Raw genomic sequence first — 18556 nt, 5'->3', positions numbered from 1 at the left:
ATTTGCAAATACAGTACTGTTTGTGATACAAAAGTGTCCAGAAAAAGAGTGTATATACATTTGACGTAGAAACTGTACATTGGAGGAGGTTGGGTGGGTGGGTTGGGGTTGGGTGGTTGGGTGGGTGGGTGGGGGCTGTACATTGGAGGGGGGGGGGGGGGTTGGGTAGGGGACACGCACACATTGTACACTGTACATTGGAATACTGACAAAGCCATACTTGGTCATTTACTGTACAACTAGGTTAGGACATTTGTAGGGGCCAGTTTCGAATTGCAGTCTCCCGTAGGTGTTTTTTGAGAGTGTTTTTGAAAGTGGGTAGTGATTCACATTCCTTTACAGCTTTGGGTAGGGCGTTCCACATTGATGTGGCATAATTGCGAAACGTGTTTAGTCCCTTGTTTGAGCCGAATCTGGGTTTAACATGATTTGTGGAGCTCCCTCTGGTGTTGTGATCGTGGTATTCACTGACCTTTGGGAAGTATTTTGACATGTACATGGGTACCTTGGTCGCGTAGTGTATCTTGTAGACCAGGCCCTTTAGACTTTAGACTGTTTTCTTTATGCGTTTTTCTTTTTCTTTCTTTCTACCACAAGACGCGGCCACTGATGGGTCCATGGGACTTGGATAAGTCCTGTGGACCCAACTCTGGCCACTGACCACATGAGCGAACGGGTACATACGCACACAAATACACGGCCACTGATGGATCCATGGGACTTGGTAAAGCACTATGGACCCAACTATGACCACTGATAAAAACGTAACTACACTAGCATTATAAGACCTAAACATTGCTACCTACCATACAAGTGCATTGGTTTAGTGCATTTCCGGTTGCCAATGAGCGGAAATGTTTGTGCGGACCTGTTCTCCCAAACTGGTAAGCAAATGACTGTTTTTACGTTATTTTCATTTTTACGTTACTATTATTATTATTATTATTATTATTATTTTTTTTTTAACATTGATCTTAACTGATCACTATGACTTTATTGCTTTTATCGTTATATATGCCTATAATTGTGTACAGCACTTTGAGCTACATGACATGTATGAAAGGTGCTTTATAAATACTTACTTACTTACTTACTTACATACGATACGATTGCGAGTAGTACTAGTGTTGCCCAACACAGAGGTATATCCGATCCATTACTTTTACCGAACAATAATAGAGCCCTAGACTATTAGTTTTAAATGGTTGACCGAAAGAAAAACGTGGGGAGCTGTTATGTGGGGGAAAATACTGGTATGATGTTTTGTAGCCTGGTATCAGCCAGACATCTGATACCAGGACTGGTAGTGGTGCATCCATAGTTGTGATAATAGTATACTGTAGCTCCGTGTTACCGGTAGACATATATAAAGGCTAGATGACTCACCCGCGCACTGCTGGCCAATGGAGACCGACGTTGCCACATGGCGGCCATCTTGCCACAGGCAGCACACCCACTCATAACATGAATGTCTATGGTGCATGTACTATTGAAATAACCATAGCTTGCTCAATTTTCAATCGATTTTCAAACGGTTTGGTTTGTTATAAACGTCAGAGAGGTAGTTATCATACTGCATACTTATAATGGACTTTCATATGAAAATGATTTCAACATGTCCAAGCACGTTTGTAATAAACCAAACCGTTTGTAAATCGGTTGAAAATTGAGCAAGCTATGGTTATTTCAATAGTACATGCACCATAGACATGTTATGAGTGGGCGTGCTGCCTGTGACAAGATGGCCGCCGGTGAACTATGCTGGAGACTCCGCCTCGCACCATCTAGTTATATATATCTATGCGTGTTACCGGTAGGCGGTATAATCCACTCAAACGCACCACCCCTTGGTTGCCCTGTCAATGGTCTTTCCTGCATAGCACACTACCATACGTAGCACACTACCATCACCCTCTGCAGGCTGAGCAAAACATTGTCGGTAGGACTCTCACTTCCTCTGTTAGTATCTTCTCTAGTCCCTTGTTGACAGGCTGGAGTGTAAAACTAAAGCAGCACCTGAGCAGCTGCACACCCCAGATGGAGACTAGTACATGTACTAGTATGTATATGAAACATGTCGCGGCTCAGCAACCACACAAGAGTCGACCTCAGACCACTTCCTCCTTCCCTGCTTGCTTTTGGTGCAGGGCGCCACCACTGCTGCAGACATTACTGTTCAGAGGATGTTTTCCATGATTTCTCTTACAATACTTTTACCCTATTTAGATGGGTATCTAGTTGCTTCTCTATCCTGAGAAGTTATTTCATCCTGTATTGAGTCTTGAAATATTATTTTCTTTAAGCAAGTGGGGGAAATAATCTGCCGGTGTTATGAGAGAATTTCACATTCCAGTACAAATGAGCTTATCTCAGGTATTTTAATCAAAACAAGCAATTATCTGGACACAAAAGGAGTCATCTTAGTCTAATTATTTCAAGATATTATCAATTGTTTCGTGTGCAGTTGCACTGACAGGAATAGGAATAGTGCCGAAGTTCCACTCTGGCAGCAGCTCATTATCGCTCCCACCTTCTGCTTCGTTAGGACTCAGGGAGGCTACTGGGCTCACGTCCCAAAGTCAGAGCTGCTCCTCACAATGAGAGGCCACACGTCGGGTTACATCTCTCTCTCTTTGTCCTCACAGCACAGAAACCAGCCCTTAGCTTTGATCATCAAAAGCAAGAAATCTTGTTTTCATTGTAGCTAGTTCTTTGATGGGTGATTTGACTTCCTAAATATTAAAGGCAACCAACTTGTGTCTAGCCACGCCCAACTTGCGTCTAGCCACGCCCCCGCGGCGACGCGGCAGCAGCAGCGGAGCTCTGTCGCGGCAGCATTATGTAGCAGTAATCCCCCCTTTTTTAACATCCAGAACTAGCTCAATTGGTAGCGCTGCCTTGCTGTGGATCCTGCGGTCCGTTGGTGACAAGTTCGATTCCCTTCAATTTTTGTATTTTTTTTTAACATGCATTCTTTCGCCGGTTAAGTTTAGGCATGTTAACTTTAAAGGCCAACCTCCAGCTTAAACCCTACTGATCAATTATGGGTAGTTTACATCATTGGTATATAATTTCATTATTTATTTTTTTCCATTTGACACCGGAAATGCCACTCTGAAAGAGTTAAAAAGGTCCATGCACGAATAACATGCACGCGCGAATCAAAAAAGCTTATCAAACGCTGACGTCACAACAGGACACAGGTGCATATTAATGAGCCGAATCTAATGTTGCTTTTCCACTAAAATAAAGTACTCAGTTTGTCTCCGTGTGGGGAGGCGGGGCTGCTGGTGATCAGCATGAGAGCTCCAGAAATGTCACGTGAAAAACTGCAGACCACTGATTGGTCAGAAGAGAGACGCGTCACTGTCTGGAGAGTCTGAACGAAAACAGAACGCCGCCATCTTTAATGTCTCGCGTAGGATGTCTTATGTATGTTTGCAGCACGAAACAAGTGCAATAAAAAAGGATACAGTCACTGTGTATTCTGCCTCATTTATTGATGAAACAAAACCGACATCAACACAATTTGCCACCGAGCGGAGAGTTTAGTCTGACAAAAAGATCGCTGATTAGTTACGCTTGTTGTTGGGGTTAGGGACGAGTGGTAACGTTAGTTAGCCTAATGCTAATGTTAGCAGATAGACACGAGAGGCTAGGTAACGTTAAAGCTTGTAGAATAGACACAATGAGGTAACGTTAGCGTTAGCATAATAGACACAACGAGAGTCTGGTTAATGTTGTTATTGATTGAATGAAAACTGTGTTTTACTCTGGCTTGCCAAGCTCATCATAGCCCCTTTCGTGACTGATGCACCGAGTGAATCCACAGTCACTTGCTCCTTAATAGGAAACCAACCTAGATTTACCATGAAGGACTGGTTCTGGCCGAACCGTTCGTTATACAAGTATCACAGAGACATTTCAAATGTACTCACAGTTGCACGAGGGTTTCGGACAGAGATATGGGATGGTTTGAAAGCTCTGCGTTGCTAATAAACATTTTAAATATTTTTTATAAACTGCTCAAAACGGCATTATTTCCGGCGTTGGCTGCCTGGTGTGATCACAGCACATGCGCATCATGCACCCAACGCCGGAAATAATGCTCCGCCTCCTTGCTACTGCCTGTGACTCACAGAGCCCCCTGGTGACCAACACCTGTTGTGACGACATTACACGAACCATTGATTAAAATATGCACGTGTGGTGATTGTGTTGGGCAGACAAAATGTTTTGATAAAAACGCTAAAACTGGGTCAATTTCAATACTTTTTTTTCCAATTCTTCATGAAAGTCACTGTTGGCCTAGTCCACATTGTTTATTGAACAAAAATACAACGTGGAGGTTGACCTTTAAGCATTGTTTCGGAGTTGGTTAAGGTTAAGGTTAGGCATTGTTTCGGAGTTGGTTAAGGTTAGAAGGGTTAAGTTTATGTGAGAACTGGAGTCTGGAGCACAGCCCAATTGCTGAATACACGAGAAGAGAAAGGGAGCGGTTTCAAGGGTGTTTAATGGAATTGAGCAACACAGGAATTGGGGGAAAATAGAACGGGGTTAATGTTCTGTCCTGTGGCTGCCACGGCGGCAGTGAGCGAGCAAGCGGTCCTGGTGCTTGTCGGGGGAGCTGCTGGGTGGCAGCGGGTAAATAGGTGTTCCTCTTCGGGAACAGGTGACGTCCAGACAGGGACGCTGGAGCTGCTGGGTGGCAGCGGGAGAATAGGTGTTCCTCTCGGGAACAGGTGACGTCCAGACAGGGACGCTGGAGCTGCTGGGTGGCAGCGGGAGAATAGGTGTTCCTCTCGGGAACAGGTGACGTCCAGACAGGGACGGCGGTCCTTTGGGGCACAGGAGAGAAACGGGTTAGAGTAAGCCAATACACGGAGGGTATCTAGCAGTAGAGCTTGTGGCAGAGACGTCGTACCTGGGCAGTGGTAATTAATACCACGACAGCTTCTGGTCAGCGTCGAGGTGCAGATATAGTCCCCTCATCAGGGGAGGATAGGGTGCAGCTGGGGAGAGTGGGGTGTTTGCCCGTGTGTGAATTAGGGGGATGGACTACAGCTGGGTGAATGAGGGTGAAGGAAGGAGTGACTGAAGAAAGAGAGGATGATGAGGAGTGCGCAGCGGATAGAGAGGGGGATGAAGAGGAGCGTGTGGAGGACGTGAGGGGAAAAGGAGGGGGAGTGAAGTAGGCCCGTGCTGTGATTATGACAGTTTAGGCGCTGTTAAGGAGCTGGTTAAGGTTAGAGTTTGTCTTAGAGAATGGCAATATTCTTTCGGAGTTGGTTATGGTTAAGGTTAAGGTTAGGCATAGTTTCGTAGTTGGTTATGGTTAAGGTTAAGGTTAGGCATTGTTTCGGAGTTGGTTATGGTTAGAGTTTGTCTTAGAGAATGGCAATAGACAGCCTATTTCCGCGCTGCAGCGCGAGGCAATAGACAGCCTATTTCCGCGCTGCAGCTCTCTCGCGCTGCCGCGGTCACATGGGCGTAGTGGCCAATCAGAGAAACGCTAAACACAAGTTGGTTGCCTAAAATATTCACGCGATTTGACTGTGAAGATAGTGTTTGATTGTGAAGCTAGTGATTGACTGTGAAGATAGTGTTTGATTGTGAAGATAGTGTTTGACTGTGAAGATAGTGATTGACTGTGAAGATAGTGTTTGATTGTGAAGATAGTGTTTGACTGTGAAGATAGTGTTTGACTGTGAAGATAGTGTTTGACTGTGATGATAGTGATTGATTGTGAAGTTAGTGATTGATTGTGAAGATAGTGTTTGACTGTGAAGATAGTGATTGATTGTGAAGATAGTGTTTGACTGTGAAGATAGTGATTGATTGTGAAGGTAGTGATTGATTGTGAAGATAGTGTTTGACTGTGAAGCTAGTGATTGATTGTGAAGATAGTGATTGACTGTGAAGCTAGTGATTGACTGTGAAGCTAGTGATTGACTGTGAAGATAGTGATTGATTGTGAAGATAGTGTTTGACTGTGAAGATAGTGATTGATTGTGAAGATAGTGATTGATTGTGAAGATAGTGTTTGACTGTGAAGATAGTGTTTGACTGTGAAGATAGTGTTTGATTGTGAAGATAGTGATTGATTGTGAAGCTAGTGATTGATTGTGAAGATAGTGTTTGACTGTGAAGATAGTGATTGATTGTGAAGATAGTGTTTGACTGTGAAGATAGTGATTGATTGTGAAGATAGGGATTGATTGTGAAGCAGTGATTGACTGTGAAGCTAGTGTTTGACTGGAACGCTAGTGTTTGACTGGAAAGCTATAGTGATTCTGGCTCCTGTCTTCACATTTGCCCATTTTGCAGTCGTCTACCTCTCACCATGCTTGCCTCAGTCAGTCTTCCATTCTCTGACTTAATTTAGATAGATTTATAACAGAATGCTGTTATGTAAGCTACTATTAGCACTCAGTAGAATGTTTCTTACTGTAGCTTAGGGACATAATAAAACATTGTTTCTGTACAACTTGATCATTCAGATCCCAGATCTATAGGAAATGTTAACAGAATTCGGCTATAGGGCGACAATAATGTGGTCAAGAGGCATGGTTTCTATCTTGAGCCTTAACTGGCGTGGTTTATTTATTCACATAAAGATCAGCAGTAACATACAGGTCTCCTCTCTCTGAGAGGCTTGGGGGGAGAGAAAGAAGTGGGAGGAGACATATCTATTTATACTCGCCACCTGGTAGTACTCCTGAGTGTCTCCGCCTAGAGCGCCCTCTAGTGGAAACAGCTATATATGCAGATAGACAGTTACTAGTGTAAACAGTTATATATATGCAGTTAGACAGTTACTAACAATCCTACACAGAACCTCTGCCTTCAACAGGAAACATTATTTTGTCCTTTTTACATAATGATTTCTCAGTATCTAATCACAAGGTAATGACATGTTTGCTTCTCTTAGAAACATGACACTCTCCTGTGCCAAGGTAACAATGAAGAAACATCGCCATGGAGCATTGTCTGGACTGTGTCCTCCTCTCTGGGAATGTGCTTGTTGTCATGGCGCTGTTCTTCATTACAACCACTTGGTTGAAGGCAGCCTTTATGTTCAAGAAACAAGGACACATGGTGGTGCATAGATGCAAAGTATTCTCACATGGAGTGAACTGGAAGGTGCCATGACTGTGAGCCGCCACTAGGGGCAGAGTTGCTGAGTGTGAGTGAATTACTGTATGAATGAATGAATGAATGAATGAATGAGTGAGTTAGTGAAATTGCCGACCATAGAGGTGCTTTGCATCTAAAAACACTTGCATGTAAGGATTTAATATGATTTCTTTGAAATAGAAAAAAGTAGACTATAAGCCCTGACAATAAACTAAAGGTTGAATAACATGCTCCATGGTTCTAGTGGGATTACATTTTTGGATTTGTAATTGAGTGAGCCAGAGACATCACCTGACTTCACACCCCAAAACACAAATATGTATATATAATATATAGCTATGCCAAACTAATTATTGCCTTTGGTGTTGCTAGATTTTTCAATAATGTAGTTAAAATGTTGAAACATATAAAGCCCATTTACTATTTGGATACATTTCTCCTCTGACAATGTGAGTTGTCAATTCAGGATGTGACTGTGGTCAGTCAGTATTTCCTCAACAGTTCCTAATAAGCCTATAGATCCACTTTCAAGTTCTTGTTTCAGTTCTAAATTATAGCATATTTGGCAATGATGGCTCAAACACCTTTTTTCTTTGTTAAAGGAACACGCCAACTTTGGGGGAAATTAACTTATTTGCCATCTACCCTGGCCTGAAGTTAGACAAGCAGATACATACCCTTTTCTTCTCTGTGCATGCATCAGGCGTCGGGAAGAAGTAGCTAGCGACAGGACGTGCTTTCATTGAATGAAGTGGATATCGAATCAAATCAAATCTAATGTATTTGTAAGGCCCGACAACACACGTTAATGTCCCCATGGGCCGGACACGTCTTCTTTAAACAAGTCAAGAAGAAACATCACAATAAATCAAGAACAAAACAAAAACACCATGAATAAATGAATGCAATACTCCCAGGACACTCATCAGATAGACTAGCTAATAGTATCTAGATAAATCACTAAATCTAGTAAAGTTGTAATTTATCTAGATACTATTAGCTAGTCTATCTGATGATATCCACTTCACTCAATGAAAGCACGTCCTGTCACTAGCTACTAGTCACATTGGTTTTATTGACGGAAGTTACAACAGGGCTTTTGAGGTGATGTGTGAAATCACTGCGCCCAGGCAGCAGGGGTTCTGCAAAAAGAAAATCTAAGTATGTATCTGCTTAGAAAACAAAAATGTCTAATTTAAAATGTGTATTTCTCCATGTGGTAAATACACAGGTCACAACATGTTTACAGGAAAGTTTTGGAGTTGTATTTGGAGTGTATTTTATGACTGTTGGGAACTAGGCTACATGGAGGAACCTACTTCCAGTGAATTACGCTAAGCTAGGCTAACAGTGCAAGTGTTCCCGACGCCTAATGCATGCACAGAGAAGAAAAGGTTATGTATCTGCTTGTCTAACCCCAGGGTAGATGGCACATAAGCTAATTTCCCCCAAAGTTGGCGTGTTCCTTTAAATACAATATCTTGGTAACATTTAGCCATGTTTAATACTTATTTGATCTATTCTGTTCTCTTCATTAAATGTAAAAAAAAAATGTGTCATGATGTTTTTCAGGCCCAACACTGTTTCCTTCTCAGTGTCTAAACGTCGCTCTCTCACTGTTTGTGTGTCTCAGCTCTGGCCACGGTGGAGGACTTCCAGATCCGACCCCATGCCCTCTACGTGCACTCATACAAGGCCCCTGCCTTCTGCGATGACTGTGGGGAGATGTTGTGGGGCCTGGTCCGACAAGGCCTCAAATGCGAAGGTAGGCATCTGACATTTTCCCCATTCCAGCTCTGCTTTGATTCCCTCACATCACGGGTGACTCAAAAGGGCTGGTGACTCCTTCCCTCTGATGAAAAACCCAGCCTATTTCCCAGCATCTGATGAATGAATGAATGAATGAATGAATGAATGAATGAATGAATGAATGAATGAATGAATGAATGAATGAAAACTTTATTTAACAGATTGCAGAATGGGTACAATACAGTACGGCTCAATACACACAATTGTTAAGGGGATGCAGACCAGAGAAAGACATTTGTCTTGTTTACATCAGGGTCCCCCATTTTCAATTCATATTGACATTTATGACATACTCAACATACATGACATTTATGGCATAGGGACATACAGGTATTTAGTACTGTTACATTTGTGACATATACGATATTCAAATATACAGTACTGTTACCCATAGATCCTGACAGAGTATATACATATGATGGGGAGGGTACTGTACATTAGGAGGGGGTGGGTGGGTGGGAGAGAAATATACATACGGTGGGGAGGAGACTGTACATTTGGAGGGGGTGGGTGGGTGGGAGAGAAATATACATACGGTGGGGAGGAGACTGTACATTTGGAGGGGGTGGGTGGGTGGGAGAGAAATATACATACGGCGGGGAGAGAATATATACATGCGGTGGGGAGGAGACTGTCTATTAGGAGGGGGTGGGGGGTTTGGACATTTACGGTGGCCAGTTTAGAATTGCAGCCTCCCGTATGTGCTCTTTAAGAGCGGTTTTGAATGTGTGTAGGGATTCACATTCCTTTACAGCTTTGGGTAGGGCGTTCCACATTGATGTGGCATAATTGCGAAACGTGTTTAGTCCCTTGTTTGAGCCGAATCTGGGTTTAACGTGATTTGTTGAGCTTCCTCTGGTGTTGTGGTCGTGGTATTCACTGACCTTTGGGAAGTATTTTGACATGTACATGGGTACCTTAGTCGTATAGTGTATTTTGTAGACCAGGCCCATTGCAAGTTGCTGTACTCTGTCGTCTACTCTAAGCCATCCTAGGTTGTCAAAGTGGGCAGGGGTGAGGTGGGTTCTAGGAGTAAGGTCAAGTAGAAGTCTGACCAGTTTGTTTTGTGATGTTTGTAATCTTGTTTTTAGCGCCTTTGAGGTGCTTTGGTACCATGAGGTGCAAGCATAGTCGTAGTACCCTTGAATGAGAGCTCCTGCCAGAGTCTTCAGGGTATTCTTGTTTACCAGAGAGGAGATCCGGTACAAGAATCTAGTTCGTTGGTTGACTTTTTTTATTACATTGGATGCCATTTTGTCACAGGAAAGATTTGCCTCTAGGATGGAACCCAGGTAGGTAATTTCATCTTTCCTTGTGACAATATTGTCACCCACTGTAACTGAGAAGCCGTCGGTCTTGCTGAGTTTGTTATTTGAACCGAAGAGAATGGACTCTGTTTTGCCCATGTGTAATGATAGTTTGTTATCAGCGAGCCATATGCAGATTCTGCCTAGTTCCGAGCTGAGGGTTTTTTCAACCTGCAACTTGTTCTTGTCAGAGACCAGCAGGGCTGAGTCGTCCGCAAACGGGAACAAGTTGCAGTCACAAGCTGACGACATGTCATTTGCATAAATTGCATAAAATGATCGGCAGGTGGTTTTGAACAGTGACTGTACTTTTTGACGAGGTGGTCTTAGTTTTCCGATGCGACCCTGGGAACACCACTTGGCAGCCCCAAAACATCTGATTGGCCCAAAACATCTGCTCCCTGCATCAATAACCATCAATAACCATCAATAACCATCAAAGATCAAAGCTGTTTTTGGCCTGCCAAGTGGTGTTCCCAGGGTTCCTGCTGGTGCCTCTGGAAGTCTGTGGAAAACTTTTGTTGCGCGTGCATGGACGTGAAAAGGGATGCAGAACTCTATTTCTGCTGGGCAGGTAAGCTAAAGTTGCCTACTGCAGCTTTAACAATCAAAGAGAAGTGCTTATCGATTTCAAAGAAATAACATATTCAATATGAAAAACACCAACAATACCATGTAATTGCAACGTCCCAACGAGTTCCAGTCTAAGAGCGCTCTTAGTCGCCTAAGACCCAAGCGACCGACCAGTGGAATTAATCAACTAAGAGGAGACTGAGAATCCCCTGGGTGGGTGCCGATGACCCAAGGATGTCTTCATGTAACACCAAGCACCCCTGGATCAAAGCCTGGAGAACTGTGCCGCAGGTGGCTTCCTGCTTCTTCACAATGTGCAGCTATTAAGTCCAGATCACAGCCATGGTGTGGATCTTATTGTAGTGATGCCAGACAGGGAATGGGATCTTAAAGAGACACTGTCTTTTTCTTTTCTTTGAGACCACCGACGCCTCAACACGCCACTCACCTTCGCTGCTCCAGCCTCAAATGGTGACTAAGCCGCGCTGAGTGAACTCCACGTTCCAGATCTTTATTAATTAATAGAAGAAATGTTTAATGTCTTGTATACAGTACCTCCGCTTAATGCATCTTGTGTAGGAGTAGAGGTGAAAGAGCAGTGATTTCTTGCCTGAATAGCCAATAAACAATATGTTTATGTCTGCCTACTGCCATTGACCACATACACAGTATAAGACACTTACTAGAGAAATATGCTTTTTCTCACTTTCATAGGATGTGGGTTGAACTACCACAAACGTTGTGCTTTCAAGATCCCGAACAACTGCAGTGGAGTGAGGAAGAGGCGACTGTCCAATGTGTCCCTGCCAGGAACTATGCTCTCTGTCCCCCGTCCGCCCCCCTGCATCGAACATGTCCCTGCACCACAGGAGGAGGTAGGGGGACACTTCACCGCTGGACCTATCCCATTATTATTGCCCGTTGTCCAACTTGGTTGTGTAAAGGAATGGATTTTGTAGTAGTACTTTACTCTGTTCAAACAGTTGTCTTCATACACAGATATAGTGCATGCATGCTAGCACAACCACATGCATGGTTGCTCTCTCTCTTTCAGACACACACACACACACACACACACACACACACACACACACACACACACACACACACACACACACACACACACACACAAACAACAGATGTTCCATCGACAGAAAGGCACATAAGTTAACTCGTGCTGGAGCAATAGCTTGAGGCAAACTAATGGATTTTCCATTCAGTCTGGTCAATTGACAGTTGGGAGCCAGAAGTGTTTATGTCAGATACTGTGTGTACTGTACATACTGTACCATACAAAAACTCACTGGCATCTTCACCTCAGAAACATGGTTGTTAGATTAATCATGTTCTCTAAACATTTTCCATCCCTCCTTTGAAACACATTGAGCCATGTAAAAATAAAAACGACTGTATTGTATTTTCCCATTACTGTAAATCCCTGAATAAATAATGCTCATGCCATGGCATGAACTGAAGATAAACATAGTTGGTTATCCCCCCCCCTCCCCCTTACAAGTTTTGTCCGAAAATATACATTTGTACTTTTGCTTCCGGTGAATTACTTGGACAATAGCGCTGAATGTTGTCATCGTGATACAGTCCAACTACTTCCACTTCTTGTCAGGGTTCTGAGTAAACTGGTGCTCTGGCTTCTGAAACAAAGGCTTTTTTCATAAGCCCACTGCTCTGTCGCAAGAGTCAGATGTGTCCTTTTGTGTCCATATATATATATATATATACACGCCCCCCCCCCCCCCCCCCCCCCAAGGTCAGCCGTTCAGAAATAAATCTGACATTGATTCACGGCTGTTCCATGTTTTCAGTTGCTTTTCTAAAAACAATCACGACGGACATACTGTGTCTTAGAACAAACTCCTCTCCTGTATTTGGAAATGTCCGTGGCTGCATTATCTATTTAGATAAAAATCCAATATTTCCTCTTTTTCCTGAGTTTTCCTCACTGCTTTTTGCTTCCTTCCCTTTCCTCTGGTGTGCTCACTGTCCTCCCTCACTCGGTCACTTCTCTTTATCTCTCGTTCTCTCTCTCTCTCTCTCTTCCTCTGTTTCCTGGTGCCCACCAACCCCCCCTCCCTCCATGCCCCCTCCTCCTCCTTCTCCTCTCTCTCTCTCTGACCTGCCTTCCCTCAGCAGCGCCCTCTACTGGGGGCGGGGAAACGCAACTCCTTGATGAGCGGTCGGCCCATCTGGATGGAGAAGATGGTCCTGGGCCGCGTCAAGGTGCCTCACACGTTCTCGGTGCACACCTACACCCGCCCCACCATGTGCCAGTATTGCAAGCGCCTGCTCAAGGGCCTGTTCCGCCAGGGCATGCAGTGCAAAGGTAGGGATTGATTGATTGATTGAAAACTTTATTAACAGATTGCAGAATGGGTACAATACAGTACAGCTCAATACACACAATTGTTAAGGGGATGCAGACCAGAGAAAGACTTTCGTCTTGTTTCCACCAGGGTCCCCCATTTTCAATTCATCAGGACATATATGACATACATGACATACAGATAGTCAGTACTGCTACATCTATACATTTATGACATACCAGATTTGCAAATACAGTACTGTTTGTGATACAGAAGGAGTCAAGAAAAGGGAGTATATACATTTGACGTAGAAACTGTACATTGGAGGAGGTTGGGTGGGGGGGGTTGGGTACACTGGGATATTGACAACCATACTGGGTAATTTACATTGGAGGTGGTTGGGGGGGGGGGGGGGCACACTGTATAGACAAGCAAAACTGTACATTGAGGGGGGGGAGACTCTGTACAAACAAACAAAATTGTACATTGGACTATTGACAAAACCATACTAGGTAAATTACTGTACATTGGAGGGGGTTGGGTTAGGATATTTACAGGGGCCAGTGTTGAATTGCAGTCTCCCGTAGGTGTCTCTTGAGAGAGGTTTTGAAAGTGGGTAGTGATCCACATTCCTTTACAGCTTTGGGTAGGGCGTTCCACATTGATGTGGCATAATTGCGAAACGTGTTTAGTCCCTTATTTGAGCCGAATCTGGGTTTAACATGATTTGTGGAGCTCCCTCTGGTGTTGTGATCGTGGTATTCACTGACCTTTGGGAAGTATTTTGCCATGTACATGGGTACCTTGGTCGTGTAGTGTATCTTGTAGACCAGGCCCATTGCAAGTTGCTGTACTCTGTCATCTACTCTAAGCCATCCTAGGTTGTCAAAGTGGGCAGGGGTGAGGTGGGTTCTAGGAGTAAGGTCAAGCAGTAGTCTGACCAGTTTGTTTTGAGATGTTTGTAATTTTGTTTTTAGCGCCTTTGAGGTGCTTTGGTACCATGAGGTGCAAGCATAGTCGTAGTACCCCTGAATGAGTGCTCCTGCCAGAGTCTTCAGGGTATTCTTGTTTACCAGAGAGGAGATCCGGTACAAGAATCGAGTTCGTTGGTTGACTTTTTTTATTACATTGGATGCCATTTTGTCACAGGAGAGATTAGCCTCTAGGATGGAACCCAGGTAGGTAATTTCATCTTTCCTTGTGACAATATTGTCACCCACTGTAACTGAGAAGCCGTCGGTCTTGCTGAGTTTGTTACTCTACTCTACTCTCTACTCTACAAAACGGCAATATACCACCGGGTTTCAAGTTTCAAGTTTAGTTTTATTTGTCACATATAAGGTACATGTACATTATAGTGACATGCTTGGTTCTGTATGAGCCTCCTGAGATTGTGCTTCATACAGTAAAAAAGTAAAAAGAATAAAGACCAAACACTACAGAAAATATACAATATACAAAAAGCAAAACAAATGCAAAATGCTCAAATTAGGTAGAGAGGTAGTGCAAATCGTTTAGTAATAAATAGATCAAATATGGTGTAGTGTTAAAAGTTGTTTAAAGTGACTAAAGTGAATGGTTAAAGTGAGTGTGTGCATGTGGACTTTGTGTGCCATGAGTGTAGAATGGATGAGTTAGTGTTGCATAGAGTCATTGAGCATCCTGGTGGCCTGGGGATAGATCCCCAGGCCATCAGGCTGCTAAACGAACAATGAACACTACACAACAACAACCACCAAACACACATAGCACACACATCCACACGCACACACTCACTTTAAACAAACACACTGTAGCACCCACTCCACACACTTTATAGCACACACCCACTTTAAACAAACACACTGTAGCATCCACTCCCCACACTTTATATTTATTGATGAAGGATTGCACTACAACTCGTACACCTTACTGTAAATTGTACCTAAATTGTACCTCATCCCATTTCTGCTTTGCACTATATAGTACTGTACATTAGTACACTGCATAGTATTGTATATTATATGGTAACTCAGAACATTGTACATATGTCTATACCGAACACTGTGACCTCATTTTCTTCTTCTAAATTACATGCTATACTATGTTATTTGATACTATCTTGTCTAGCACAGTCTCTGGAGCGTAACAGTAAGAAGCATTTTGTATGAAAGTATTCTGTACTTCTGTATGACAACTATTAAAGAAACTTGAAACTTGAAACTTGAAGCTCCTTTTGAGTCTCTCTGAGGTGGTCGATGGATGTGATATGTAATGCTGTACATCTTTTCTTTTTAGATTGTAAATTCAACTGCCACAAGAGATGTGCAGTCAAGATACCGAGAGATTGTCTCGGTGAAGTCATATTTAATGGAGGTGAGTTTATCTGAAGTACATTTCTTTCACCGTTTTCACCACATTTACTGTATCCAATAGAGTTACGACGACAACATGGTAAAGGAAGAACTCTGCGTAGCTTAATTATGTGTTCAGTATAACACCCCCCCTCATCATCATCATTACCACCATCACCTTTCATTGGTCCTCTTTTATCAATATTTTTTGTAAAAGGTGAAATCACACTTCTTCAATCAATATCTGATATGAAGAAGGAAAAGACAAAAAAAAAAGTTTAGTAGTATGCACAATGTTATTTAGTAATCTACGTTGCCCATATTACTACCTACTATGCTAATTATGTCTACTACTATGCACTCAAGACTGTAGCGCTCAAGTTCGACACTGTTTGACGAACAATGTTACTTACCTTAGCTGCCAGAGTTGTACCCTTCCTGCTGACTTGTTGTACAGAACTTGTAAGTGGCTTTGGATAAAAGCCTCAGCTAAATGACAACATGTCAAATGTAAATTAAATAAAACATTTTGCCACAATTGAGTGGAAAAAAACAACAACAACACGCATCACAACTGTTTTCCGAGGACACGTTCTAATCTAATTGGAAGTGGAAATGGGATTGTTGATCGTTTGTTCGAAAACACTGGCTAAACGAGGCCCGTTGTGTGCCCCCCCCCCCCCCCCCCCCCAGAGCCCACCAGCCCGGGGCCCGACTCTGAGACGACCATGGAGGTGGACAACAGCGACGTGAACAGCGAGGGGAGTCAGAGCATGGACGACCAGGAGGAGCCCTCCACGCCGGAGGACAAGCTCTGCTACATCGAGGGCCCCTGTCTGGACGGGGAGAAGGACGAGGAGACGGCGAAGGCTATCAGGTAGCGCTTATCAAGACTGCCTTATGTTTTATGGATTTTTGTCTACCATGTGTGCTGTTGGATTCATTCCCTGCTACTGAAGTGGTGAATTATGTTCATTGCTGCCAAATGATTTGGCTGATTGATGTATGACACCACATATTTTCGATACGAGAGCTCTTGTGCCAAGTTTATACATTTGCGACTGTGTGTGTCTGTCCAGTCCGCCACCTTGCACATGCCCAAGTCATTCTAACTGTTGGAGTGCACTAGTCATAGCTTGCCGATTTCGAAATGAGCCTTCACGGTCTGTCAATTTTAAATGGAAAAACTCCAAGCCCCTTGTTCTATTAATGACACATGTTGTTCTGTTATTAACAAACATCTCTGTTACAAGGATACTAAGCTATAGCCAAGCTGTTACAGATGCATGCCAATCTTTCTGGAATAATTATGAATGATGTTCCACCTCTTATACTCTTTCAAGGCTGGATAATCTGGTGGTACAGTTAATTTGCCAGGCTCCACTGAAACAGATCCACTGTTGTTTTGTTGATAAAGCAGAAGAAGTCCCACGCCATTGCTCTCAAGCCCTGCCATTACCTCTGCAGTGTCTGTGGTGCTTGGTGCATAGTTACTTTGTGTGTCTGTAAGCGCTCTCTGTGGCTTCTGTGAGTGCTATTTGGAACAAGGTGGAAAGGAATCCCATCCTGATCATGACATAAGAGCAATATGGCTGCCGTGTGAATATGTCAATTGTCATAGGACTTTGTCAATTTAGTCATCAAATCTATGAAATAGCATTTCCACAAATTACTGCTTTTCTGCAAATTAATGCAATCATCAAATTGGACCAAAGCATATATTTGTGAATATTATTGTGATCCCAGAAATATGCTTAACATTTCTTAAGAAATAGCACATTCAGCATGAAACAAAAAAGTAAATAAAATTACCAATTGTCTAACTACCTAACTAAGAAACAAATGAATTGATTAATCGATTATTGACTAAGACCTCAATCAGTTGACTCCGAGGGGGGCTGCCCTAGCCCTCACACCTGAACATTATTCATGCAGTTCTAGTTGTATTTGAATATATATATATATTCAAATACAACTAGAACTGCATGAATAATGTTCAGGTGTATAATATATATATATACTGTACATATACTGTATATACTTGCTCATAAAACACATGCATGCTGGGTAACTCCTGCCGTTGCCCTTGACCAAAGCACTGGTGTTGGGACTGAGTTAGTCCCCGGGCAGCTGGACTGTGGTGCCTGCTGCTCCTAAATAAGACAGGAGTTAAATGTACAGGATACATTCCTGGTATATATATGTAATGTACTTGGCAAATAAAATACATCTTTCTTTCTTTCTCTTTCTTTCTTTCTTTCTTTCTTTCTTTCTTTCTTTCTTTCTTTCTTTCTTTCTTTCTTTCTTCTTTCTTTCTTTCTTTCTTTCTTTCTTTCTTTCTTTCTTTCTTTCTTTCTTTCTTTCTTCTCTTTCTTTCTTTCTTTCTTTCTTTCTTTCTTTCTTTCTTTCTTCCCTTCTTTCTGTGGTGGTGTGCAGCCCATCGACCAGCAGTAACATTCCTCTGATGCGTGTGGTCCAGTCCATCAAACACAGCAAGAGGAAAAGCTCCACCATGGTGAAGGAGGGCTGGATGGTCCACTACACCAGCAAAGACAACCTGGTGAGAGACACTCGAGGCAACACTCGATCATCTCACTGTAATCAAGTATTTCATCTTCATTATAAGCTTATATTGAGTCTTAAAATCTCATTTTCAGAAAACAAGTAATCCTATATAAATACAGGGTTCCTGCAGGGTCTTAAAAAGTCTTACATTTAATAATCAGAATCAGAATTTTTAAAGAGGTCTTAAAGGTCTATTGGATTAGGAAGTTCCTTCTATGTTGCGATAACTTCTCTGTATCGTGTTCAAATGTGTTTGGGGGAAATGTCCAGGCTGCAAAGTAATAGCCTGGACATAATCAGTTCCCCCCCAACAATTTCTTCTTTCATAATAATTTTCCTTCATACTTTTTTACCAGTATTTTAAAATATATAAATATATTTCGTTTTAAGAATTTGTAAAGGATAGGCAAAAATAAGCATGTGGTTCAGCCTATTCCTTTTTTTCGGTTGTTGATTTTGAATTTTGTGTGTGAGCTTGCCTTGAATATGTACATTTGTGATTTTTTTTCTT

General features: G+C 42.7%; 1 protein-coding gene across 1 annotated transcript in view; it reads left to right on the top strand.

The window, feature by feature from the left end:
• LOC311228345 (serine/threonine-protein kinase D3-like) overlaps positions 1-18556 on the top strand; it is a 72368-nt gene that overhangs the window by 43014 nt on the left and 10798 nt on the right. The window contains exons 4-9 of the mRNA XM_084314254.1: positions 8771-8902; positions 11541-11701; positions 12975-13167; positions 15425-15502; positions 16174-16357; positions 17917-18040. Of these exons, the coding sequence (XP_084170380.1) occupies positions 8771-8902; positions 11541-11701; positions 12975-13167; positions 15425-15502; positions 16174-16357; positions 17917-18040 (872 nt within the window). The remainder of the gene's footprint in view (positions 1-8770; positions 8903-11540; positions 11702-12974; positions 13168-15424; positions 15503-16173; positions 16358-17916; positions 18041-18556) is intronic.

Source organism: Notolepis coatsorum (assembly GCF_963971535.1).
Source record: "Notolepis coatsorum genome assembly, chromosome: 5".
NCBI classification, from domain to species: domain Eukaryota; kingdom Metazoa; phylum Chordata; class Actinopteri; order Aulopiformes; family Paralepididae; genus Notolepis; species Notolepis coatsorum.
Note: the sequence above shows the minus strand (reverse complement) of the source record. Positions and strands in the feature narration are given on the sequence as shown.